This window comes from Brachyhypopomus gauderio, chromosome 11 (assembly GCF_052324685.1).
Source record: "Brachyhypopomus gauderio isolate BG-103 chromosome 11, BGAUD_0.2, whole genome shotgun sequence".
NCBI classification, from domain to species: domain Eukaryota; kingdom Metazoa; phylum Chordata; class Actinopteri; order Gymnotiformes; family Hypopomidae; genus Brachyhypopomus; species Brachyhypopomus gauderio.
In genome coordinates this window covers 7,810,687-7,835,721 of record NC_135221.1, presented here as the reverse complement: position 1 = coordinate 7,835,721, position 25,035 = coordinate 7,810,687, and the positions used below count along the sequence as shown (strand labels likewise).

Sequence of the window (25,035 nt, the reverse complement as noted above, 5' to 3'; positions counted from 1 at the left end):
ATCCGCAATTAGTATCCAGCTACCTAACAAAGCGCTTTGGTAATAATGCAACGAAATCTAGCGCTCGTTTAAGACTTTTAACGGCATACGGTGGATTTCAAGCGAAGTCAGTTGCAACAAAAGGTTATTTTCTCTATGTGACCGAGGTGGCCTTTTACTGGAGCTACTTATGCACGGCTAACGGAACAAGGAAACTAAATCGAAGAGGAGCCACAACAAAGGACGCGCGCGTGCAGCCCTCGCGAGCGCCCATTTAGAGGAAGGCGCGCGCGCGCCTTTGGGCAGTTGACGTTCGCACGCGGCGGCTCTGCCGTTTGTTGGGTTACGTTTGCGACGCCGCCGTGTCCGGCTCGTGGCTACGCTCGCCAGATTAGCTAACCGGCTAACGAGCTGTGTTGTTCGGAACTTTTATCCGTACAACTGTCGTTAACCGAACGTAATCGCGAGTGACTGGACGGCGTCGTCGTCGTTGGCGCGGTTAGCCGGCGCGCTCGTGAAGGGGGGGGGGGGGGTGTGGCCTCGCGCGGCGTCCTCAGCCCTCAGGACCCAAGATGACGACGCGCGCCGCAGTGAGTCCGCTTCGGCTTACACACCGTGTCCGTCTGTGTCCTCACGACGCTTCTAAATGTATTTAACTCTATCACGGTACTTGTGTTTGTGCGTCTCCCCGAAGCCAGTAAAAAAAAAAAAAAACTTCGGTCGGTCTGAATTCTGTGTAACTTTACGTTGGCTAACCTGCTAGCTAGCTGGCTGGCTAACCGCAGCTAGCCTAGCCGCGACTGCCAGAGCTGCGGGCGGAAAGGGCGACGTTCGTTATATAAACTAGCCCGCCTAGCTGGTTGGGTAACTGGGCTATTCAGCCACTACGTACAGCTGTCGAGTCGGTAACGGTACTAAATTAACATAAAGCTGTCTATTTCCAGTATATTTGGTCAAATCACAAACTAGCCAGCTAGTAATGTGACCGTTGGAGTGATGGTACATAGCTAGCGCTGTGTGGCCAGCCGGGCTTTATTAAGTGAAGGGGGTCGGACAGGAGCAGCTTTAGCCGCCGAGGCCGCCAGCAGTGCGAGTGACACGGCCGGTTCACGTGGCTGCTTCGCTGAGTGGGGAACCGAATGTCGAATGACCTTAGAGACGGCTGTGCTGTAATTCATAACCACGGGGGACTTCATACAGTTGGTTATTATTAAACCAAAAAAAAAGTTTCGGTAACTTCAAAGCAATACCTAACTTAGAGTTTCCTTCCCCCTGCACTGAGATATGTAGGAAGTCGGAGCATAATTGATACTCAATAGTAGTTCGCCTATGACTGTACTCATTTGTCACCAGCTTTACTTTAATATTACTATGATATTACAATAATACCATGTTAACTAATGAAGTATTAAATCATTTGCATTACTGTGTGTCTTTTTACATTTATTGGACCATTGATTAAAACGTGTGTTTTTATTACAGTTGACATAGATGACTGGATTACACAGGACGCCCACATACCACCAGTGCAAGTGCACTTCAAGTTATATTACATCAGATCAATGGCCAACCATCGTAACTACCAGCAGTCCTCCAGATGATGGATGTCCTAAGTCTGAAATCCTTGGTGCATGATTGTCATTTCATGCTAGTGTATAAACATCTCCACCCAGCTTACCCTTCCAGTGCTTTTCCCAACTTACATTTTAGTTTGTAAGAGCATTGACTTTTTACTGAGCTACTCGTTTGGAAGAAATAGACTCTGTATACTTCCGACAGGGAGGGGGAGTGTTGAGTCTTTTATTACCTTTATTTATGAGTGTATGGATGCCATATAGGCTTTGAGTGTCTGCTCACTCTGAGTGGGTAGAGAAATGTCTGACAACTTCTTAGGCAAGATGGTGAAGTTCCTGTCACCTCCGTCCAAGAATGCCAACTGCTCCAGCTCGGACTCTCAGCTGGGCGAGCGGATCGGCCCTGAGGTCCGTCGCCGTCACCACACGATGGAGAAAGAGCAGATGAAAGGCGAGCACCGGTTCGTCCGCCGCAGCGTCATCTGCGACTCCAACGCCACGGCTTTGGAGCTCCCCAGCAAGATCTTCCCCTTGGGCTTGCCACCAGACTGCCTCCCATCTCCCACCGTCTGTGACGTTGAGCCGCCTAAAGCCACCGCCTTGAAAGAGACCTCCGAAAGCACTGAGGAGCGGGCGGTAGAGAGGGTTCAGTGTGCTGGCGACAGCTTTAACCATGACCTGGTCGAAGAGAAGAGGCCTGTATTGCTGACGAGTTGCTGCGAAGAGACAAAGCAGGCGTCTCCTCCGGGATCCCAAGGTAAGGCGTCGGAGCTGCAGACGGGCAGTGCCGTAGCCTCTAAACCTGAAAACGAGGAAGATGAAGAAGGCAAGGAGAAGGCACGGGCAGAGCTGCAGCGTGAGGCTGAGAAAAAGGAGCAGGAGGACATAGAGGAGGTTGAGACGAAGGCCGTTGGCACTTCTCCCGACGGGCGGTTTTTGAAGTTTGATATCGAGATTGGACGCGGCTCGTTCAAGACCGTGTACAAAGGACTGGATACGGAAACAACTGTGGAGGTGGCATGGTGTGAACTGCAGGTAAGGTCCTGTTTTGTTTTTGGGGTTTTGTTTTTTTTTTTTTTTTTTTTTCCTTCTTCTTCTTCCATGTTCTGACTGAGGCTTTTAATGTTAAAATTTTTTAATTTTTGTTAGTATATATGAATTTGAAGAATATCTAGCTTAACCTGTGATTCATTACAGCATACATGATCACTTAAACCCTTGCATGTGTGTGGTGGACCTTGGTTCTTGGTTAGAGTGTTGGGTTGTGACCTCAAAAAATTGGATGGGTCCCTGTGGGAGAAAAGTTTTGAAAAAGAAAAAAACATAAATTGTACATTTTCTAAAATTAACCTAGGAAGTCAGGGCTCTATCTTGGATACCACTGAAAATAGTCTTCCATGAGTACCAATCAATAGACAGCAATAATAATTTAAATGTATTCGTTGATTTTTGTAATCAAAATTTGAACAGTCCCAGTGTTTGTGGCTCCTCCTTGAGCCTTGTCTCTGAATACTGCTGCAAGTATCTCTACTGCATGAGGCAACCTTCTTGATGACACGGACAGTCTGCATGGCTGTCTTACTGCCGGAAAAACACTAGCTTGTGACCCACTTCTCTCAAGACTCCGTTTGCCTTTACTGGCATCCTGTTTCCTTTCTTGTTTTGTCGGTGGTTAAAGGAGGAAATCAAGCCGGCACTTGTAAGCAGTTCTGCTCCGTGGATATATCTGTAGCACACTAGTGCAGATTCGTAAAAGTGGGTCAGATTCCCCGCTGAAGAATGCTTAATCTCCTGTGTGAGGAGCAGGTCTATGGCCTGTTGAGGCTTGCCAACCCTCTGCCCCCCCCCCCCCCCCCCCCCCCCTCACCCACCACCACCACCACCACCACCTCACACCCCCACCTTCCCTTGCTGCTGCTGGCAGATCACGAGGTGGTGGTGTTGATCACGTGAGCCTCATCTCAGCTGCCAGGCAGCCTCTGGGTCCAGCCACTTCAGGAACTGCGCAGAAACAAAACCTACAGTATCGCTTCCCTCTCGCTTTTCACTTTTTTTTGTTCACGCTTTTCTCTCTCTTCGGTTTCAGTCTTTTTCCAGGCTCATGTTTCTGGCTCACTCACCATTTCAGCCCTCCCCCCTCTCACTTCTGCTGTCTCTCACTCTCTCTCTCTCTCTCTCTCTCTCTCTCTCTCTCTCTCTCTCTCTCTCTCTCTCTCTCTCTCTCTCTCTCTCCCTCCTTTTTTGTCTTCATCTCATCGTCATCTGTTAGTCAGGTTATTTGTTCATTGTTTTACTTTACTGCAACATTGCATCATGGGTACCAGGAGACAGTGTGCATGCACCACATCTGCTATACTCAGATACTCCCCTCCCACCTCTGCTTCACATGACCAGTGTGTTTTGAATAATATTTGGGTCACTGCACAGGAAAATGTTAGTTCCCTTCAGACCTTTTTGGGGAAGTGCTTTTTGTACTTCTACAGTTGTTTGTATAACTACTAAAATGTTTTTTGTATTTAATATTTTAAATTTAAAATTTGTTGTCTTCAGTGCAAATACCAAGACAACAAATATACCATGCTATCTGTCCACCTTTTTACAACTTTTGTCTTTTCTAGTCAAGCTAGACATCTTAAAGGTAAAGCACAAAGGACTTTTTATGAATGTGATTGGTTTGTACTTCTGTAAAAAGTTGGTCTTTACCAGGACTTTTTTTTTTCAACCAGGCAGTTGCTGTAGGCTTAATGTGTTATTAACCACAGCTGCAACTGAAGTAAGACATGGGTGATATCTACATATGTATCCTGCTGCCTGGCCCTGCCTCACACCTGATCTGCTAACACTTGCATGCGACCACACAAGTTAGGGGAGGCACTGAGGAGGGGCCAGGCCTTTATTCTGAGGAGCTGTGCATTCCTTGCTGTGTGGGCTGCCTCTCCCCTCGCTCCCCTCGCTGTTTCCTGGGCAGGTCCTGCAGGCCACGGAGGGCCGTGGTTGTTTGAGATTTTTGTGCGCATGCGGTGGGAGAGGAGATCAAAACTAGGTCAGTGGGTTAAAGTGGAGATTTGAGCCCTTTCTCCCTCTCACCTACATTGCCCTCTCCCAACACCACCCGTCTGCCTTTTCTTGCTGGGTTTGACCCTTTGAAGTTATGGTAAAGATGGTTAGATGTTGAAATAGTGGACATGAGTGTTTTACTCTGCTCTGGGGGTGTGGTGCTTTTTGGAGGATCTCCAGTTGGCTGAATGTTTCTCATTCCAGGAATTGTTGGTAAGCACATGGCAAGAATGTAGATTATGTTGGCGTAGCTTCCAGGGTGCTCAGAATTATATCAGAAGTTTCTTCCATTCAAATTAGTGCAAATAAAAGGTTCCTTGGAAGGTTTTCGATTTTGGGGGCACGGTGCCCCAAATTGAACTGCTAGGGGGTTGTTTGTTTTAAAAAAATAAAAATATATATATATATATATATATATGTATATATTTCAACAAACATAATTTCACATGTGACAGGTTTGTAAATTATTTGCAAAAAAAATAAAACTTGTTTATTGGTCTGCTATAACAGTCACATGACCAGCAAAGCTAGCTGGTGGATCAGCAAGCTAATGATGTTAATTAGTGTGGGTCTTGGTGAAACATTTCCTTTGTCTTGTATACGTTTTAACAGTCACGGGTAAATGGATAAAAATAGGAGGCTGAACCATCTGCAAGTGGTCACCATACGCCTGACCAAGAAAACCAAGCCTAAACCAAAATGTGTGAAATGTTTTGTTTAGATTTTAAATGTTTGATTTCAGTTTCCCGTGGGCTGCGGAAGGATTTGTGGTGGGCCGCAAATGCAAACGGCTGGATTTCCGTATTACAGTAGTGCATTGTGTTGCATCATTAATGCTGTGGACAATTTCCTCGATTCAGCAGGGATACTCTTCTATGTCTCTATCCACTCACCAAGGTGGACTCTAAATATGTTTCTTGGTTCAGCAAAAGAGACTGTAACTGTGTTTGTATGTGATGTGTTTGCAGACACAACAGTCACACACTCCCACAGGGAGTCTTCATGCCTCCATGGCAGGTCATTTGAGGTTCAGATTTTCATCTTTATTTTCTTCTCAAGAATCAACAACATTTAACATGAATCAGTAAATGTTGCAGTTCCTTATTTATGGAGTTTGTTTAAATACTTTACACATTATTCAGTGAAGTAATATTCCCACTACAAAAATGCTTAATGCTCCAAATGAGACTTGCATTTAACTCATTACCACTATAGCTCAGGACATTTATCTGGTTTAGAACTAATAGTATAAACCTTTTTATAATATTAAATTAAAATGTATGCCAGTTAATTATTTATCCTTACCTTGTTTAACATTTGCATTGGCAAAAGAAAGTATTATTTTCATGGCCAGAGATTTCTTACATATCCTGTAACCATTTTGATTACAACACTGCTACTAAAACCAAAACAACGTATCTGTTAAGAGCTAGAGTAATGCAATATATGTAGTCATTTAATCGTTATTGCACTTTTGGCCTTTGCAATACTGATATCTCACAACACAGCTATACACATTAGCCTAGCACAGTCTGTGTGCTCTGAGCAGCTTGACTCGCAGTTTCACCATGCTCTTGCTGATGATCGCAGGTGTTCCCGTCTTCTGTGTATACAGTATTCACTTGATCCACACAAAAATCCTTTTGGTTGAAATAATGCAGACCAGTCACTCAGCAATGTGACCAAGTATTGAGCAGGGTGTTGTATTATTTTGTCAGGAACTTTGCCATTCGCAGTGTTCAATGCAAATTCATGTCCTTGAGCTAAGCTGTAAACTTGCAGAACAGCACATGGGCTACGTGCTGCTTGGCATCTGACATTGTGTCCTTGTTTGATGGTTGCATTGCACGTTTTCCAAAGCACATGCATAGGGCTATGTTTGCCAACACTGTCACAAATTTTAAATAACCTAAGAGCACTTACAAACCCAAGCGCTTTTATCTTATGTCGAATTTAAAATGCTTTTCAGGATCGAAAATTGTCCAAGACGGAGCGGCAGCGCTTCAAGGAGGAAGCGGGAATGCTGAAAGGCCTGCAGCACCCCAACATCGTGCGCTTCTACGACTCCTGGGAGTCGCCCTGCAAGGGCAAGAAGTGTATTGTGCTTGTGACGGAGCTCATGACATCGGGCACCCTAAAGACGTGAGTGCAGGACCTCGAGGTCTTCACACTAGCTTGTCGGGAGACGTTTCTTCTTGTTTGTGCTAATGGTTTGGCTTGTGCTAGGAGACGCTGGTGTGGTGCGTTACGTCTTGGTGCCCCGCAGGTATCTGAAGCGCTTTAAAGAGATGAAGATCAAGGTCTTGCGCAGCTGGTGTCGTCAGATCCTGAAGGGCCTGCACTTCCTGCACACCAGGTCTCCTCCCATCATCCACCGGGACCTCAAGTGCGACAACATCTTCATCACCGGACCGACCGGCTCAGTCAAGATCGGAGACCTGGGCCTGGCCACCCTCAAGAGGGCGTCCTTCGCCAAGAGCGTTATAGGTACAGAACCGCGAACACCCGCACGCTTTAGTGCCAGCACTGTCCGTTCGTGTCGGCGAGTGTGATTTCAGGGCAGAGAAAAGAAAGTCCGCGCTATTCTCCCTTGCGTCTTCCGAAAGTGTGACTTACCAGTGTGGTGTGAAGGCAGACCACAGCGTTTCCTTGAGCCCACTCACCAAACCACAGCAAACCAGGGCCCCTGCTGTTTTCTCTCTTTCTGACATTCCTTCTCTATCTTTCTCTCCCCTCCCCCTCACTCTGTCTGGGCTCCAACCTCTCCTCCCTCTTTTAGGTCTAAAATGAGTTTTGGCCTCTTATTGTGTTGTAGTGTCTTAAGAGGGCCCTTATTTCAGGTGCTCCCAGAGAGTAAGTAGCCCCTAAACTCTCTTTTTGTCAGTGACGTGCGTAGTTGTATTGTGGCTTGTCTGCAGGCAAACCAGATCTGATCATGGCAAAGGGATAGCGCAAAAGCTAGAGGTGAGCGCTTGGCTTTCAGGTATCGTTCTGAATGATCTTCCTCCTGTGGTTTGGAAATTTGTGGTCTGTTTCTTCAATGCAACATCTGCTAATAACGTTGTCATGTTTCCCTTCTGAAGGGTCCTCTGTTGTGCCATGTTTTTTTCTTTCAGCGTCTTAAAATCCGAGCTTTAATTTGTCTCCTCGTCATCTCAGTTGTAGAACTAGGATCCTTTCTATTATTTTGGGAACCTTTAGATTCTAACCTCAGATCTCCCCTTTATTCTACTTTAAGGATTATTTAGTGTACTGCAGTACAGACAGTAAGTATGCAGGAAATGGGTCTGGTAAGTCCACCAGTACAATGTTACAATCCAAATCCATTCCAAATTTGTTAAGTTTTTCTGTGCTGGGTCTTTGTTTAAGGGGCAGTTTTTGTACTGTTTAAGGCTGGTGTGCAGAACCTCACTAGTCAGCAACATGCTATGGACAAAAGTGTGTGTAGGATTCTCACCTTGCTGTTCTTTCTCAAGGCTATATCAGAAAGGTAGGTGTCTGGGGGAATTTTCAACAGATGGTAATAAAACGGAGGACTTGACAGGTTATTCCCATAGCTGGAGTTTAGTTTCCCCTGAATAGTCAACCTTAGGCAATTGACTGGCCATTGACTCCCTTTAGACTTTTCCAACTAATTGTTTTGGCCACCACATCACTTTGCGCTAATCCCCTCTTGTGTAAACAATTTAAATGCATCTCACCTTTGTCTCCCTAGTTCTCTGACCAAGATGGAGTTGTATGGTCAGTCCAGGCCTTCCTGTAGGTTCTGTACTCCAGTTTTCTTTCAATAACCCTGCCCTTAAAAGACCTTACACTGAGAAACTTGGGCTTTTTATCTCTGCATCCTAACTGAGGGCAGTTTCTCCCCCCCCTCCCCTTCTTTTCTCACTCTCTGTCCCTTTTTGTTTTGGCTTTCCCCTCTCTCTACCTCTCTCTCATCTCACAGGGTGCTGGACCAGACACCTGCCACACCATCAGGTTCCTCTCTCCTCTTCACAGAGAGGGTGTTGTAGGGCAGTGAGAGAGAGAGTTCTGAACCATTCTTTTGATTTAAGGTACCCCTGAGTTCATGGCTCCTGAGATGTATGAGGAGAAGTATGACGAGTCAGTGGATGTCTATGCCTTTGGGATGTGTATGCTGGAGATGGCTACCTCTGAGTACCCGTACTCCGAGTGCCAGAATGCGGCACAGATCTATCGCAGAGTGACCAGCGTAAGTCCCCGCCCCTCCGCTGGAGGAGAGGGCCGCGTGTGCCCCTCCTCCTCCTCCACGCCCCCCACCCCCTTTTGCTCCGCCCCTTTAACCTCGTATATGAGGCATGTTCTTTGCTCTCTTTTTCTCACTGAGTGGTAAGTTGTGTTTTCTAGATTTCCAGTCCAATTTGAAGTGGAAGCCCTGATGGTGGACTTCACTTTGCACTAATCTTTTAGTAAACAGGTCTGAAGTATTAGAGTAGTCTGTTGTGTAGTTTTATTACTTTGTTTGTGCCTGTTACTAATGATTTAGAAAATATTGTAGCAGTTGGTGTAGTCCATGATGGCAAAAGTAAATTTTTATGAAATATCCTTTGTATAATGTTTCCAGTCAAAGCAAGCGTAATGCATAATAAATTATTTAAATGATTATGTAAAAATTGTGTAAAATAGCACTCAAAATGCATGTATGCATTGCGGGTTCTGTTCCCTCTACAGGCTCCGTGTGATTTGGCTGTTTCCTGTGTTTGACTTAGGGGGTGAAGCCCGGCAGTTTTGACAAGGTTGCCATTCCTGAGGTTAAGGAAATCATCGAAGGGTGCATCCGCCAAAACAAAGACGAGAGGTTTGCACAACGTTGGCCTCCAACATCACGGCGCCATAACTGCTCTGCTGTACTCTCAAATACTTTGTGTTCTTTTTTGTCTCCTGATATGTTTCCTTTTTTATGTTTGTGTCTGTAGGTACTCCATCAAGGACCTGCTGAACCATGCCTTTTTCCAGGAAGAAACAGGACTTCGTGTTGAGCTTGCTGAAGAAGATGATGGGGAGATGGTTGCCATCAAACTCTGGCTTCGCATTGAGGATGTTAAGAAGCTCAAAGGGAAATACAAGGATAATGAAGCTATAGAGTTTTCCTTTGACCTCCATAAAGATGTCCCAGAGGACGTGGCACAAGAAATGGTAGCGGAGGTTTCGTTTATTTGCAGATGTTCAGGCTTTAGTTTGGTATCTTTGTTGTTTAGTGGTCATTTCCACTTGTATTTTGTTTTCTCATTCTCATTCCTTCACTGTTTCCCCCTCTCTTTCTGTATGTATTTGTTCTTCTGTGTGTGTGTGTTCCTGTCCTTCTGTGTGTGTGTGTGTTCCTGTCCTTCTGTGTGTGTGTGTGTTCCTGTCCTTCTGTGTGTGTGTGTGTCTGTGTCTGTGTCTGTGTGTGTTCCTGTCCTTCTGTCTGTGTGTGTTCCTGTCCGTGTGTGTGTTCCTGTCCGTGTGTGTGTTCCTGTGCGTGTGCGTGCGTGCGTGTGTGTGTGTGTCCTGTCTTCTCCCCAGGTGGACTCTGGCTACGTGTGTGAGGGTGATCATAAGACCATAGCCAAGGCCATCAAGGACCGTGTAGCTCTGATCTGCAGGAAGAGGGAGCAGCGTCAGCTGGTGCGGGAGGAGCAGGAGAAGAGGAGGCAGGAAGAGGAGGTGGGACGCCAGGCCCAGGGAGAGCAGCCTCCTAACGCCGGGCCCCCCCCTGCCACAGTAGTGCCCGTTCCCATGGAGACGGAGGAGCCCGAGGGGGAGCATGCCGCTGCTCCTGCTTCAGGTCAGCGTCCCTCCTGGGTTTACACGCGATCCTGTCAGTGCGCACGGCCTGTAAAACCCACAGACAATAACACGCGTGTGATGGTCCTTCCTCTACAGCCGTGTGTGGTGCGGAGTCCCAGGGGTCCACAGGCGTTTGTGAGCCTCCCGGGCAGACGGCCCCGCCCTCCTACATCTCCCCGCAGACCGAGCAGCAGACCCAGACCCAGACGCCCGCACCGCTGCACACCCCACACCCACAACTGCCCCCGCAGCACTCTGGGGTCCATCCACACAGCCTGGTCAGTCTTCCTTTAGTGTTGTTTTCCCTCCGCAACACCTGAAACCCAAGGATGATTTTTGTGGTGTATGTGAGACGGATTGTTCCAGCTAGTTCAACGTGTGCAGTAAGGCTGGTGCAGGCTGTGTGCAGGGCTCACTCTAGTGACTTCTAACCTGATCATCTCCTTGTCTAACAAGTGCAACTACATCAGGCTCCATCCCTGTACGGCCTGTATCAGTGCATCAGTTTCCACAGCATGTCTGTGTTGAGTAATGCATTCCACACAGATAATTCAAAACCTCTTTTGTCCTGAATGTACTGTTATGTAATGTTAACCAGGAAATGCCATGTAATGCTGGGGGTGGGTACGAAACACATTCGTTTATCATTATAATCATCGTCATTCTGCATATTCTGCATATCTAAATGTCTGTCATTGCCGGAGCTTAGCGTCTTTTAAAGTGATGGGTGGCGTCTGTGTAGCATCGCTCTAGTACATCCCCCTTATTTATGGTCCATATGAATCTAGTTACTTTTAAAGGTTGAATAATTTAAAATAAAGGCGCAGACTTGCGTAAGGCATATTCAGAGTGTACTGCATTGCCGTTGTGTTGGTGTACCATTCACAAGCGTTTGCCTTGTGCCTGCACCAGCCCCAGGCTCCTCCCTCTCTGCCAGCAGTGCCCGCCCTTCACACCGGAAGCTCCGCCTCGCTCCAGGTCCTCACCACCTCTCATGGGTTTTCCTCTGACTGACCAGTATTACTAATAGCAGTACTAAGTTGTTTGTCTTGCTGTGCTGTTTTTCTGGCTTACAGACCTCGCTGTCGTCTCCTGCTCAGCCCAATATCCCCCTGCAGCACCACTCGCCACCACTAGATGGCAGTGTTGGATCCCAGAGCACAGCACTGCTCCCACCCTCACAGGGCTCTCAAGTCTTGCAGGTATAACATCTCTTGTCTCTTAGAGGTGCTGTATTGCATCTACATATAAACCTACAGCGCACTACAGTACTTTATTTGTGGTTCTACAAACAAATGCTGGTGATGGACCGAAGGGGAACAGAGAAACATTCTTAGTTCCTTATTTCACTTGATTACGCGTTTCCAGTCTTCACTGTGTCCATTGTAAGAGTCCCTTTAAATCCTGTAAGACTCTTTAAAAACCTTGTTCTGATACACAGGTCTTGCTTTTGTAGCCTAGTACATAATTACCATTACAACAATAAAGTCTCTTTTAACCAACAGATCAAACTCACTTATATGAGTACAGTTATTACCAAATCTGATTGCCGACATAGTACACTCTGTTAATTTTATGTATGGTTGTGTTTGCCACAATAATAGTGAGCATAAATAACTAGATATTTATTTACTGCAACCTGGTTTACTAAAGAATTGCAGGTTTTTTTCCCCCCCACAGTATGAACTTTCACCTAATTGATGACGGTTCAAACATCTCCTGCTGTTCTGTTTTTTGTGTTTTGTTTTGAGATCATGTGTGCGTGTGCCATTTCTTACTCCGGTCTTGCTTTTGTTGTGTTGATGTTTTACCACATTAGACTGAAAGTTGTAAATTCTAAGCATGTGACAGTGTTGCGTTTTAGCCCAGCAAACCTTTGTGGTGTGGATGTGTTTAGTTGAAATGAGGTCTGGAATTTAGTTGAAATTTGACTGCAGTGCATATTTTATGCATGTTTGTTCTTTCAGATTCCAGTCAGTGTGTCTCAGCCTCTACCTGCAGAGCAGACTCAAGTCCAGTCAGTGCAGATTCCACCATCTATGGAGAGGTATGTCTCTTACAGACATACCCGGCTTTTTGCGTTAAAGAAATACCTCAACAGCAAAACTGTTAAAAAAAAAGTGCTGAAACCAGCACAGATGAAAACGTGTTCCTGATTAAAATGACCTTTTCTGGTTTTCCTTCAGCATTTTGATTTGTATTTTTTTGCCGCATGTGTGAGATCATTAGCTCCGTAGAGGTAGCAGAGCTGAGCGAGAGGTGTTTCTCATCACTACTAATTTTGGCTGCTGTAATTTTTGTCATGTACCTTTTTTGCTGCTGTAATTTGTCATGTACCTTGTTACTGGAATTCAGGAATTTCTCTCTGGGATCAATAAAGTATCTATCTATCTATCTTGTCTCGTCTCAGTGGCTCCTCGGACGTGCCTGGGCTGAGTGACGGGGCCGAGGTCCGACGCGAGGCCAGACTGGGGAAACGGCGCCAGCACCACTCTGTGCGAAGCCGCTCACGCCATGACAAAACGGCCAGGGCCAAGCTGGTTGTCCTCAACGTGAGAGTCGCCCGCACACACACCTCTGTTAAACAAGTGTTCAAAGAGGAATCCTTTAAACGGTTTTACTTATCTGTTTAAAAAAATAGTCATTGGTAAGATTATTCTGTAATTGTAATTTGTACGTTTCAGATTTCTAATATTGGTGACAGAGTAGCTGAATGCCAGTTGGAAACCCACAACAGAAAAATGGTGACATTCAAGTTTGATCTGGATGGAGACAACCCTGAGGAAATCGCACAGATCATGGTAGATTTGACCCCTCATTTCACCATCTAGTTTGGTCCCTGTTTGTATTAGCGGTGATTCTCACAAAGGTTGTGGGTAATATCGTGTCTTTTTGTGTACTAGGTCCAGAGTGACTTCATCCTGGAGAGTGAGCGTGAATCCTTCATCGATCAGGTGCGAGAGGTCATAGAAATGGCAGACGAGGAAGGGGAAGGTATACGTGACAGTTATCCTCAGGTACGCCACACCTCTCTCACCTGCAGGACTACAGGTAACGATACATGCACATGTTGTTAACGCGCCACGCCATTACAGGTGGTAAGTGACCCAGACCAGCCGATACCAGAGATATCCACACCGGTTCTGCCTGGTAAGTGTCACTTGTAACGTTTGAATCTGTTCAAGCTGTTTATTATTATTATATAGGAAAAGCCTTGACTGATTTCCGTTGTCAGGAATACCACCAAACGTGGCTGCACAGGTAGTGCATTCAGCAGGGCGTCGTTTCATCGTCAGCCCTGTGCCAGAACCACGACAGCGGGACCTGCGGTCTGGTCCTCCCTCAAACAACACGTCTTTCGGCGATGACTTGCCTGGTGGGCCATTGTTTTGTTGTTTTTTTTCTCCTCCTGCTACAGAAACTCTGGTACATGACTTGTAACTGAGTGTTTTTGGACATTTTTCAGTTGCAGTGTCTGATCCTGGACCAGTTGTCAATCCACAACAGGAGCAGAGCAGTCAGGCTCCCAACACAATCCAGCTCCCCGTATTGCCTATTCAGGCTGGAGCACCCACATCTCAACCCGTATACCAGAGTCCAGTGACGGCCACTGCTCCTGCGGTGACCCACGGGTCCATCTCGCCACCTTCTGCTGCTCAGCTGGTCCCAACAGGCAGGACGTCCCCGACCTCCTCGGAGCGTCCTCCCTCCCAGCGCCGCCCCTCTCTGCCCTCCACAAACGCCTCCTGCCAGCTAGCGGAGAACAACGGCGCCGTCGTGCCCTCCGCTGTGGATCAGCCCAGCGCCTCCACGCCGGTGCCGCCCGCACTCTCGGCTACCCCTGTGCCCGCAGCCGGCCCCGGTCACGGCGGGGAAACCGAGGGAGAGATGCAGGGAAAGTCACCGGGTATCGAGGACATCCATGCCCTGGACAAAAAGCTACGCTCACTGTTCCAAGACCAGGGTTCCTCCTCCAGCCAGGTGGCCCAGCCCGATTCGTCTGGGGACGCAGGTTCCACCTCGTCGCCCCCCAACACCATAAGCTCCCCTCCCCCCGGCTTGGCGTCTGGCACAACCCATGCGCCTCCAGCCAGTTTGTCCCTGAGCTCCAGCGGGCACTTTGCTTCTGGCGTCTTCGCCTCTCCGGGCCAGTCCGGATCGGCCACTGTGTATGTTCAAAGTCCTCAGGTGGATCCCGGGACTCTGCAGGTTGGCACATTTTCTGTTGAGGCCTTTTTGCTTGTTTGACTGGTTATTTTGCTTGCTCATTTTGCCTTGTCCTTCATAGACATCTGTGGCTGCACATCAGGAACCTGAGTCGACCCCCACTGAGAACAGGCAGCATGTTGGACCCCCAGATGGTGATGGTTTCAAACTTGGTCGATTTCAGGTATTCCACAGTGCTTTGCTCCATTATTTAAGATATTGTAATGTTTCAGTACTTCCAAACTCTGTTTTAATTGCTCTGTCTTCAGGTTTCAGTGGCCACTGATCATGTCCTAGATGGTGTTCCTGTCCACAAAACTATGGCCTCATCTTCATCCAGTACCACTTCCACATCATCTTCATCATCCTCCTCAACGATCTCAAGCCCTGAAAACACCCTCCATAAATCCCAGATCCTGCAGAACACGTTGGCAGGACACAGTATTTCAGATTCCCTACCTGCTACTGCCGCCACCACCATTGGCCGCTTTCAGGTGACCTGCTCCACAGAACTCGGTGAGGGCCATCTCTCGGTTCCTCCAGCTGGACAGGAGGAGGAAGAGGATGATGATGATGATGAGGAGGAGGAGGAGGCAGCAGCAACACCTTGGAGCTCAAAGGAAGGGCCGGATGGCAGTCTGGTCCTCGAGGTGTCCACTGCCAGCCCAGTCAACTCTCACCACTGCTGCAGCAGCGATGACGACTCCGAGCCGGAGGACGAAGCCTTTGAGAAAGTGATCCGAGAGCTCAGGGAGAGGTGCGAGTCACATGACTCCCTTTTCACATGTGTACCTTATAATAATAATAATGTTATACCGTATGTGGTGCTGATTTGTAATGTTTTCAGACATCTGATCCTCCTACAGTGTGAGTTGAGTACTACTACTTTATTCCAGACACAAGAATGAGATTCAGGCCTTGCAGACCAAGCAGAAGAAGGAGCTCGAGGAGCTCCGTGCACGGATGGGCAAAACACGCCCCTCTTCGACAGCGCCCTCTACTGGAGGACGCAGGAAACTCACTAAAGGCAAGAGCAGCAAGTCGGGCCGTAATGGCAGCAATTACAGCAGCCCCCAGCATCAAGGTATTGAGTAGTCTTCAGCAAAACCCCTTTAAATGCACCTTTGAAACACAAATTATTTAATATAAACACAAATTATTACTGTTTGTAGGGGATAAACATTCCACGCAAAGCAGGCAGTCTTCAGGTCCATCAACCACAGAGAAAGTTCAAGTTTCACAAACTGCACCTGTTCACGATGTCCAGTCAGAAGGTACCTTCAACCCCCAACCTGTCTCTGAGGAATTAAGAGACCATAAATATAGATCCATGTACACTGGTTAGGGTGATCAAACTACAAACTGCTCCTCCTTAACTTCACATGTTCATCAAACTAATGTTCAGTATTCTAATTCTTGTGATAATCTGATTTTTAGGAACCACTATCATAAATAAAGCAGAGAACGGTTCAAGTCAAGCTAATCTTCCTCGAAAAGGCACATTTACTGATGACCTACATCAGCTGGTTGACAATTTTGCTCGGGATGCCATGAGTCTGTCTAAGAAGGGTGGTAAACCGAATTCACAAAGCCATGATGTAAGTAGCCAGTGTTTCACTTTCCCTTATATTTATTTATTTATAATCATTAGTCTACGATCTAATAATAACAGTGATTAATCAACACAGTAAATAGTTGCCTAAAGTCCTCGGTCTCTAGGTAGAATTTAATCAATGTTGCTTTTGTAGATGATGCCCCGCAAGTTCTCTGCACCAGGGCAGCTCTGCTGTGTTCCTGCATCTGCTCCCTCCAATCCTTCTACTGGAAGGAAAGGCTCCTTGTGTTCAACCTTCCAACAGTATGGATATCCTTGCGCGCCTTACGGTGGCCCACAGTGGACAATGTCAGTGGGTCCTGCACCGGTGGGCTTGATACAGTCTACAGGCTCCAACGCTCTCCAGCAAGGCTTCAGTGTGAGCACAGGAGCTCACAAACCTGGAAATAATGGTGGAGGAACCAACATGAGGACCACGCAGGCAAGCTAAGACACAAGCGGGTAGTACCACCATCACCTTTAGGAACACCCCAGTCTGGGCACCATATTTAAGCAGAGAACAGGCACCTGACCATATTGGGAGTCCTGGCAACACAGAATAGGGAAAACACCTTTCAGGTCTGCGAATATGGTATTCCCCACAGCCTCTCTCCAGTCTAAGGGCAAATGTAAAATCTACTTAGTTTTCTGTTGTGACTTAAGTTACAAACTGACCAAGCCTTAACCTTGAGAGCATTTGAGACGTGGAGTAGAGCAATAAAGAGTTTAAGGTTCATGGCCTTCTAGGTGGGTGTGTACAGAATGACTGTGCTGAGATAAAGTGTAAAAGTTCTTGTAATGGTTAAACTCAAGTCATGGCCTTAAGCGTTGGTCGTCTTTGACACACACAGATGTCAGTATAAGGTTTAGCGGTACATATAAAAATTCCCGAGCAATCTGCAGTTTAGGTAAAACTGTCTATGTACACTGTATGTAGTAATTAAAACGGCAAAGTTAAATGCTACCACTACAGTCCATCCACAAGAGAGCAAGACTGCAATAAATGAGAAGGATTCATGTAAGTTGGTATGATGGAGTAAGGAAGACCTTTGGTAGTATTGATTTGGGGGTTTTATGTTTAAATTATATGAGCTTATTACATGTTAATCATGTCAAATGGTAGAATCTCATTCTTATTGAGATCTTTCAAATATGCAGTTTTTAAGTAAAAAGGTTAAACCCCTATTTGAATGAAAAGGACAAAGATGTGCAATATATGAAGGGTAAAAAAAAAGCAGGATACTGCACTTGACAAATTTTTACACTTTTTCCATTGTAATTATTTAGATTGTGATCTTTTTTTGTATTTGTGACATTGTTTTGTCTATATATTGTGTAGGCCTGTTTCCTGATGTTCCCAGAAAATACTGTAATTTGGTAGATAACACATAGATGTCATCTGGTATGGCTAAGATGCATCTTGGTAACTTGCAGGCTACATAAATATAAGGTGCCTTCTTATAACACCAGATATTTTCCAAACTGAAGCACCATTACCGTCCTCTCCATTCATGTAGCTCCATTATAACGTTGCGGTCAGTGATTGCCATGACTGGCCTGCTGGCATAGACAGAATGTTCCTGTAAACAGACATGCTTCCAAAAATGTTCTCTGCAGAGGCTACAGTATTGCACATTAGTACCAATTTGTCTTTTTGCTCTACTACTTTTCTAAGCATTTTTATTACCAAGCCACAAACAGTGCCATTCCCTCACAGAAGTGACCGATTCTCACCTCTGAAATGATCAGCTTGACTTCTCTAGAGAAGGGAAAAAAATGTTACTGCAATGCAGAATATGCACCATTTTAAAAGGTTAAACCGGTGCAGAAAGCTCACGTTACCTTTAATACCCAAGTGCATGACTTTTTTCTAAATCTTTAATCTGATTTTTCTCAGCCACATTCTCACAATGTTTAAAATACAGTTGATCACAAACCACACCCTGCTATTACTCACATTTTCAAAACTGCATGTATTTATAAACCATCTCAGCCATTCAATACTCTGCATTAAATCTGTAGATAAATATTGATGTAATGGTTGTCATTTTTGTCCCACGTCTTTTTGGTGGCTGTATTGATGGTTCTTTTTTCTTTTTTTTTTAGTGTATATACAAAAATTAAACATTTTGGAATTGATGCCTATAGTCTTTTCTTGTACCCCATAATAGTTTTCACAAAATGCACTGAAGGCTTTAAGAAATATTCCAGTGTTTTTCCTCATATTCTCCAAATCTAATACCCACTTTTGCATCAACTAATGAGGAAGAATATGGAAAATAATGCTATGAAAGCCGAGGCCGTTCTGTGTAGTCAATAAACATGTTTTTTTACTGGCCCAAAATAATTTATTGTCAATTAAAACAACCTGAGTTTCCTCCTGACTATGCATAGATACAAAACTTAGATCTATACAAGTAACCACATTAAAAAGAAATGTGAAATTTGGCCTAGTACACTTCACAGAAGTTAATGAATACTACATTAACAATTTATATGCAACTTGGAAAAGCAAGCAATAAAATGTAAACAACCATAAAATAACAATCTTGCTGCAGTAGTTTCAAGTGTCCAGTTTCCTTTTCTTCATATACTGTCCTCGTCTATATGGGCTCTGTGGACCTACAAATAAAATTAAATCTAAGCATTTATGTAGCACAAACAGTCCTGAAATAGATCATTTTTCCCCCATACAAGAGTCATTAATCAGGAAGCTATCTTTAGTTTATTTCAGAATTTAATTTGCATGTCTACAGTGCCTCCCTCCTCCGTTAAAAAGTTCAGTGCAAGCAATCATATATCTGTATGTATATACACACACAGGTAGGTTAATAGATTGTTCCACAAACCACTCGTCCTTTTTATTTGTGCTAGCATGTCCTTACCCATTCCTGCCGGCCCCGTATTTTGTTCTGCTGGGCGGTATTGTGCATACCCTCCTGGGGCATCTTGGGGCCGGAGAGGAGGCCTCAAGGAAGCTGCTCTCTGGGGAGTCCTGCTCCGTGTCACCATGGCGTGCTCCCTCGCACTAGCAGACTGATGAGGCCCCGAGGTTTCTCTCCCTGGATCATCGAGCATATCAATGCCGTCCAGAGTGAAGTCCCACAGCTCTGGGTCATCTTGGAGAGGGTTTGGACAATTAATAAAGCCATTACTCATCATCCAGCATCTTTTAACCCCCACAGCCCCATTCCACACAAACAGTGGGGCCAGTGCACTAATTCAAGTGTCTCTGCTATACTGTTATAACATTAAACTATATTTACACTTATCTTGCTTCATTCATGTAGACATTAATACTCACATTAATGTTTTTTGGTTTTACTTTGTTGAATGTACATCTTGGGTACCACTAAAAAGTAGCAAACAGTATTTATGAAAGTGATCTTTAGTTTTTTTTTTTATGAAATTCAGCTCACATTAGATGAACCAAATCACTTTGCAGACCTCAAATGAACCAGTTTATGGTTGGACCAGTGTCATGGTTTTTCATTGCAAAGGCTCAATTAATAGTGAATTAAATTAATAGTCATTGTGTCATGGTGTAATAGAAAGCATACAAGACTATCGCTGCTGCTACCCGGACAGTAGAATTAAGTGCTTTACTCGTACCGCTGGCTCTTACCTGCCATATGTTCTTTTTTCATCATCTGGTGTCCATTTGGTGTACTGTGGTCAACTGGGCCTGAAGCCTGATCTGAGAACATATTTGCTTTAAACAAAGACTTATATCCCTTCATATTTAGCAGATATTTGTATCCAAAGGTAACCATGTACAACTCAAGCAAATACAATACAATTGTGGCTCAGGTGCTCAAACGTTGGGAATTTAACATCCTTCTGATGACCAGTCCATAAGGATGCCTTTAAGTGTTGAACTAGCCCTGCCCAGGTAAAGGATACAACAACCAAAACTGGTAGAAAATCTGTACCTGTATCTGTCAATCCCCACAAAGAATGGAACAGTTAGCAGTTTTAATGAAACAGTATAAAGCCCAACAAGTTCTACCATTTCAAATTTAAGTCCGATAATGGTTGTTTTGTTTAAGAGGACTAAATGGACAACTGATCCTGTCTCCCTGCAGAGCATGGGTCAGGAATCCTGTCCACTGCTCTATGCATGTTTTGACTTGATGGCAAAATTCAACTCATAGAAATTAATTTTTACCAGGATAAATTAGTTCAATGTCCTGATAGATGAACGTGAGCAGGCGCAGTCAACACGTCTTACTTGACCCATCAGCCCAAACCAGCCGATCGCTCCCCTCAGATCGCTCTGCTCTTTATGAGGCATGTTTACATGACCGTTGTCGGTCACTGAATGTTACATTGGATTACTTTTGTAGTCGTTAGGGTTAGTGTAATGATCCTGTTTGTTTCATTACTAAAAGTTGGAGACCCGTGTTTGCTTTCTTCTTTGATCTTGCATGTTCTGCACCCAAAAAAAAAAAATATTAAGAAAATAATTTACAGGGGACGGAAGCATTCAGTCTTTTTGATCTTTGATTTGATTTTTTTTTTTTTTTTTATAGTTCTTATTTAGTATTATTTTAATTTGGATGGGTATCCACGTTTTGTTTGCTCAATAAATGAGCATTTGAAATAATTTCTTCAATCGATTTATTCAGTGAGCACCTGTTAAAGCCAAAAGACTAAAGGAACTGTATGGCTCACAGGCCTAATTGCAACAATACTACAATAAAGCCAAAACCTCAACAGTAGTTTTTTGTTTTACGTCAGTGACGGGGCATTTCCAACCCTGGTTCAACGCGGCATGTTCCATCTCTCCATCACACCTGTTTGAGGACGAGAGCCGTCCTCCGCACGCTCGCCCGTCGTCTGCGGCTGCCCCAGCTGCATCTTCTTGGCCTCCATCTCCTGCCTGAACTTCTGCTGCAGCAGCTGCTGTCTCAGCTTCCTCTGCTGTTTGGAGTCCACCGCCGGATCGCAGGAGGACAGGTCGGCCGTGTGGGCTGCTGACCTAACCGCCGTGACCGGGGGAGCGCGTCAGGAAGACTTTTAATTTGAAAAATAAATAACAGCTAGGGGTGCGGCCGCATAATTGCTGTGTTGAAAGCACATTGTAGCCTTACTGAAAAAATATTTCACACCCAATGCCAAAAATCGTAAATATGAAACTTTGATATGCTGGAAGATGCATATGACTTAAGAAAACATTGTAAAAGAGAAAATGCTACTAAGAATGCCAACCCCTATCTTGAATATGGATGGGGGAACTTAAAGTTTTTAATAATGTCACCTGGAGACGTTTCTGGGCTTGTTTTCGCACTCATGCTGAGCTGATGTGTTGCCAGTTGTGTCCGCCATGTTTGTAAGCGAGTTTCTGGACTCCTTGGCATTCTGCTGAACTTCTTGCTCAGGCTGGACCACAGACTGCGCTGAGGAAGGGTTCTGGACCACAGACCGTGCTAAGGAAGGGTTCTGGACCACAGACCGCGCTGCTCCTTCAGCAGGAACACTCAACCCCCTGGAGACACCTTGGGCCAGGACCGCATACCTGGCCTTCTCCACAGACGGCTCTTCATCCTTACGCTTAGTCTTGTCTGGGTCTAGAGGTGAGGGGGGCTGCAACAGCAACAAATTAATGACCTTCTCCCTGTCTACTGTAGCTCGAGCCAATTCTTTGTTAGTAAAAAATAACAAAAATGTATTATTGAAGCATGAACATGAGCCTCATGATGATTTAACTTGATACTAGGTAATTTAATCAGTCAGTAAAAAAACCAAACTGCCAACCTTCTTCGGAATCTTGTTTATAGCCATAAGGTATTCCTTGTTGAGGATGCAGTTTCCAAGTGCATTTCCAAAACACCTTTGTGGAGATGTTGACAGAGTAAAAATCAAACAGTTCTCATATTAAGGCACCTGATATAATATTCTTTCAATTTAGTCCTTTGTAGGTAATAAATCGAAACACTTTTGAGGAAGTCATTACTTCAATGATCTTTTCAGTCCATCTGTAACAGCCTCTTTTCTCGCCTTTTCCAGTGACAGGGCTTTGGACTTGAGACCCTCACTTACTCCATAACCCACATCTTCATGGTATGAGCCGTCCTATGTGAGAGGCATCCTTACTACAACTTAATCCATGCACATCTGAGACTGGATTGTAAGTGATAAAATAGTTTTGTTTTGACCACTCTTACTTTTAACTGAACTTTCACAAATGCACTGACTCCAACATAAAATTTCCCATTAATCAGGTCGACAAAGTCTGTAGTGAGCGAATAAAAGAGTGAAGAGTAAATTAAAAAGTGAATAAAACCTTAATTCAAATATGTGGAGAACGGTATGAAAAGGAACTGTTTACAGCTAACAGATGCATGTAGAACACTACATTTTTAAAGGAGCAAAGCCCCATTTAAACAAAAAGAAAACCTACTGAACTACATTGATAGATCTGTCCTGATAATCAATCTTTACTTTTAACTCAAGGCTAAACTCATCAAGGCTAACAAACCTACTTACTGTAATACTGTGATAATCCTACTGACAATTTAATATTGTTGCATCATCAAATATATCATAAAATAATATATATAACATCATGCAAAGTCTGAAATTTAATTCCCGCTATATTATTCAGGTGAGTCCTTACCTACGTTTTGTTGTGAAATGGAGTGAGACCAACCATTGTACCCAAACATTTCATTGGCCAAACTGATCACTTTATGACCCTCAATGTAACACACCTGTAAGTAAACAGATAGGTACCACTCTGCATGACGGTAATTAGGACAAAGCCAGGCAGCTCAATAAGGGCAACATTATATGAATCATCAAAAATATGTATTGCAGTTATATTCCTACATATTGCAACATGCGTGACAAATTAAAAACACATTAATGAATTATTCTATGACAGTCATGTATTATATACTATGACTGTCATGTATTATTTGACCAAAATCATTTACAAGTGCAAAGGCTGCACATTTGACATCCACACCCAACATTCATCTGGAGTGCCTGAGGTTTGGATCTTCACAGAACACAGTGAAAAATCAATGATGTTACAGGGCTTATTTGCATATTGCGGTCTACTGCGACAGCCATAAAGTATTGCAGACGAATGCAGCAATAACCATTAAGGATACAGGGTGCCGCCCTACGCTCAGCAAGCAAAGAAGCTGTGCAGACTGGGTCTATAGTAAGAGTATAACAAGTATAGTAAGTATAGTATAGTATAGTAAGAGCCGGACTTGCCTTTTGGCCCCCTCCGGCCTGTCTGGTGCTTATGTACTCGGGTCCAAGCTTCTGTCGAAGGGCCTTCTGAATGGCCTGCTGCTCCTCCGCTGTGTACGGGTACTAAACACGACCCAAATCATTCATTCAGACAGGTGGATGTACCGAAATTTAAATAAATACTGTATATCGTTCTGGACATCAATGTTAGCTAAATCATACGTGTTTTGTAATCTCATCATCTATTAACTAACTTGGCTGTCTAATATAAGATGACCGTTGATTCCTCGATGGTACCGAGGATACAGTTTCAGTCACGCTGCGTTTTTAACCCGTAATGCAGGTGGTTCGCGAGGCGCATACCTGTCCGAAACACGGGCGCGTGGAGGGCTGGTCTCGCGCTCGGCTCTCACCGTGCGTCTCCATGACCGCTAGCGTTAGCGTGCCTGTCCGCTGTATTTGTACGCTAGCCTAGCTAGCTAGCGTTAGCTAATAGGTAATTGCTTCTGAAATAATGTTATCTAGCTAGCAAGATGACATAACGCTACTGACTGCAAATGCTGAGACGATACCACTATATTGAGGCCATTAGCGGCAGCAGCCCACACCAGATTATCCCATTAGACGCAGACTCGCTAATGCTAACGCTCGCGCTGCCTAAAGTAGTTACCGTTAGCTTAGCTGGTTAGCCACCTAGCTTCTGTGTAGTTTGGCTCATTTTGTCAGGGTGGCCAGATTTCTTGATATTTTTAGCAGTACAGATAACCTCGACCTTGGTTTTCCTCAACTACCGGGAATAAATTTAGTATTCGTACGTCTATCCCAGATGTAGACATATAACGTTAAGGCTCAAATGGCGCAATTTAAGAGCTCGAGGTTTTTAAACTTCCCGCGTGAAAGAAAACGTCATCGCGTAATACCTACGCAATACGTAAACCGCCTTGGCTGTGCCAACAAAGTGGTTTGTGGTTTTCTATCAATACAACTAAACAAAAATGCTAATACTATATACACTGTATAAATACTATATATATATATATATATATATATATATATATATATATATATATATATATATATATATATAATATATAATTTATATAGTAGGCCTATATATAGTATTCAGATAGTATTGTGGAAGACATTTTGACATATCTCCGTGTAACGTGTAATCTGCTTGTGCTATTTATCGGGGTCAAAGGAAGGGTGAAAAGAAATGTTAATTGGAATTGGTGATGGAAAATGATTTTATATATATATATATATATATATATATATATATATATATATATATACATACATACATATACATATATATATATATATATATATATATATATATATATAATCAACCCTTATATATATATATATATATATATATATATATATATATATATATATATATATATATATATATATATATATATATATATATAGACATATAAAGACTGTAGCGTGAGGAGCAGTGATAGGTGTAGCGTAGTCTATTCATATGCGGCGAAAGTCCTGCCTAACCTTCACGACTCCGCCCAGATGGTCGCTCCCTCAGATAATTAATGTTTGCTGTACATGTATAAATAAACCCCTTGCTTTTATCCCAACCTTATACTTTACTTGATCTGTAGCTTC

General features: G+C 44.3%; 2 protein-coding genes across 6 annotated transcripts; one reads left to right on the top strand and one right to left on the bottom strand.

Annotated features, from left to right (window-relative positions):
* Positions 1 to 55: 55 nt before the first annotated feature.
* wnk1a (WNK lysine deficient protein kinase 1a) lies at positions 56 to 18,339 on the top strand. 3 transcript variants are annotated; one of them, XM_077021608.1, is made up of 24 exons: positions 56 to 569; positions 1,462 to 2,588; positions 6,580 to 6,752; positions 6,877 to 7,097; positions 8,666 to 8,823; positions 9,341 to 9,429; positions 9,548 to 9,767; positions 10,137 to 10,398; positions 10,497 to 10,678; positions 11,313 to 11,378; positions 11,477 to 11,602; positions 12,368 to 12,447; positions 12,811 to 12,952; positions 13,085 to 13,201; positions 13,304 to 13,417; positions 13,496 to 13,550; positions 13,636 to 13,776; positions 13,867 to 14,609; positions 14,689 to 14,790; positions 14,876 to 15,363; positions 15,503 to 15,690; positions 15,779 to 15,880; positions 16,044 to 16,204; positions 16,355 to 18,339. In XM_077021608.1, the coding sequence occupies exons 2-24, from the start codon at positions 1,854 to 1,856 to the stop codon at positions 16,649 to 16,651; spliced, it is 4,962 nt and encodes a 1,653-aa protein (XP_076877723.1). In that variant the 5' UTR covers positions 56 to 569; positions 1,462 to 1,853; the 3' UTR covers positions 16,652 to 18,339. The 3 variants fall into 3 exon arrangements, with proteins under 3 accessions (XP_076877723.1, XP_076877724.1, XP_076877725.1); XM_077021609.1 differs by having other exon boundaries at positions 56 to 627; XM_077021610.1 differs by lacking the exon at positions 11,313 to 11,378 and having other exon boundaries at positions 57 to 569.
* On the bottom strand, positions 17,867 to 24,348 carry rad52 (RAD52 homolog, DNA repair protein). Of its 3 annotated transcripts, none has more exons than XM_077021618.1 (11): positions 23,770 to 24,347; positions 23,428 to 23,529; positions 22,820 to 22,913; positions 22,368 to 22,435; positions 22,157 to 22,275; positions 21,958 to 22,033; positions 21,461 to 21,786; positions 20,997 to 21,181; positions 19,826 to 19,897; positions 19,086 to 19,319; positions 17,867 to 18,822 (listed from the first exon to the last, which is right to left on the bottom strand). In XM_077021618.1, exons 1-11 carry the CDS (start codon positions 23,830 to 23,832, stop codon positions 18,764 to 18,766), a joined length of 1,398 nt encoding a protein of 465 aa, XP_076877733.1. In that variant the 5' UTR covers positions 23,833 to 24,347; the 3' UTR covers positions 17,867 to 18,763. The 3 variants fall into 3 exon arrangements, with proteins under 3 accessions (XP_076877733.1, XP_076877734.1, XP_076877735.1); XM_077021619.1 differs by having other exon boundaries at positions 24,077 to 24,346; XM_077021620.1 differs by lacking the exon at positions 17,867 to 18,822 and adding an exon at positions 19,505 to 19,552 and having other exon boundaries at positions 19,180 to 19,319; positions 23,770 to 24,348.
* Positions 24,349 to 25,035: the final 687 nt, after the last annotated feature.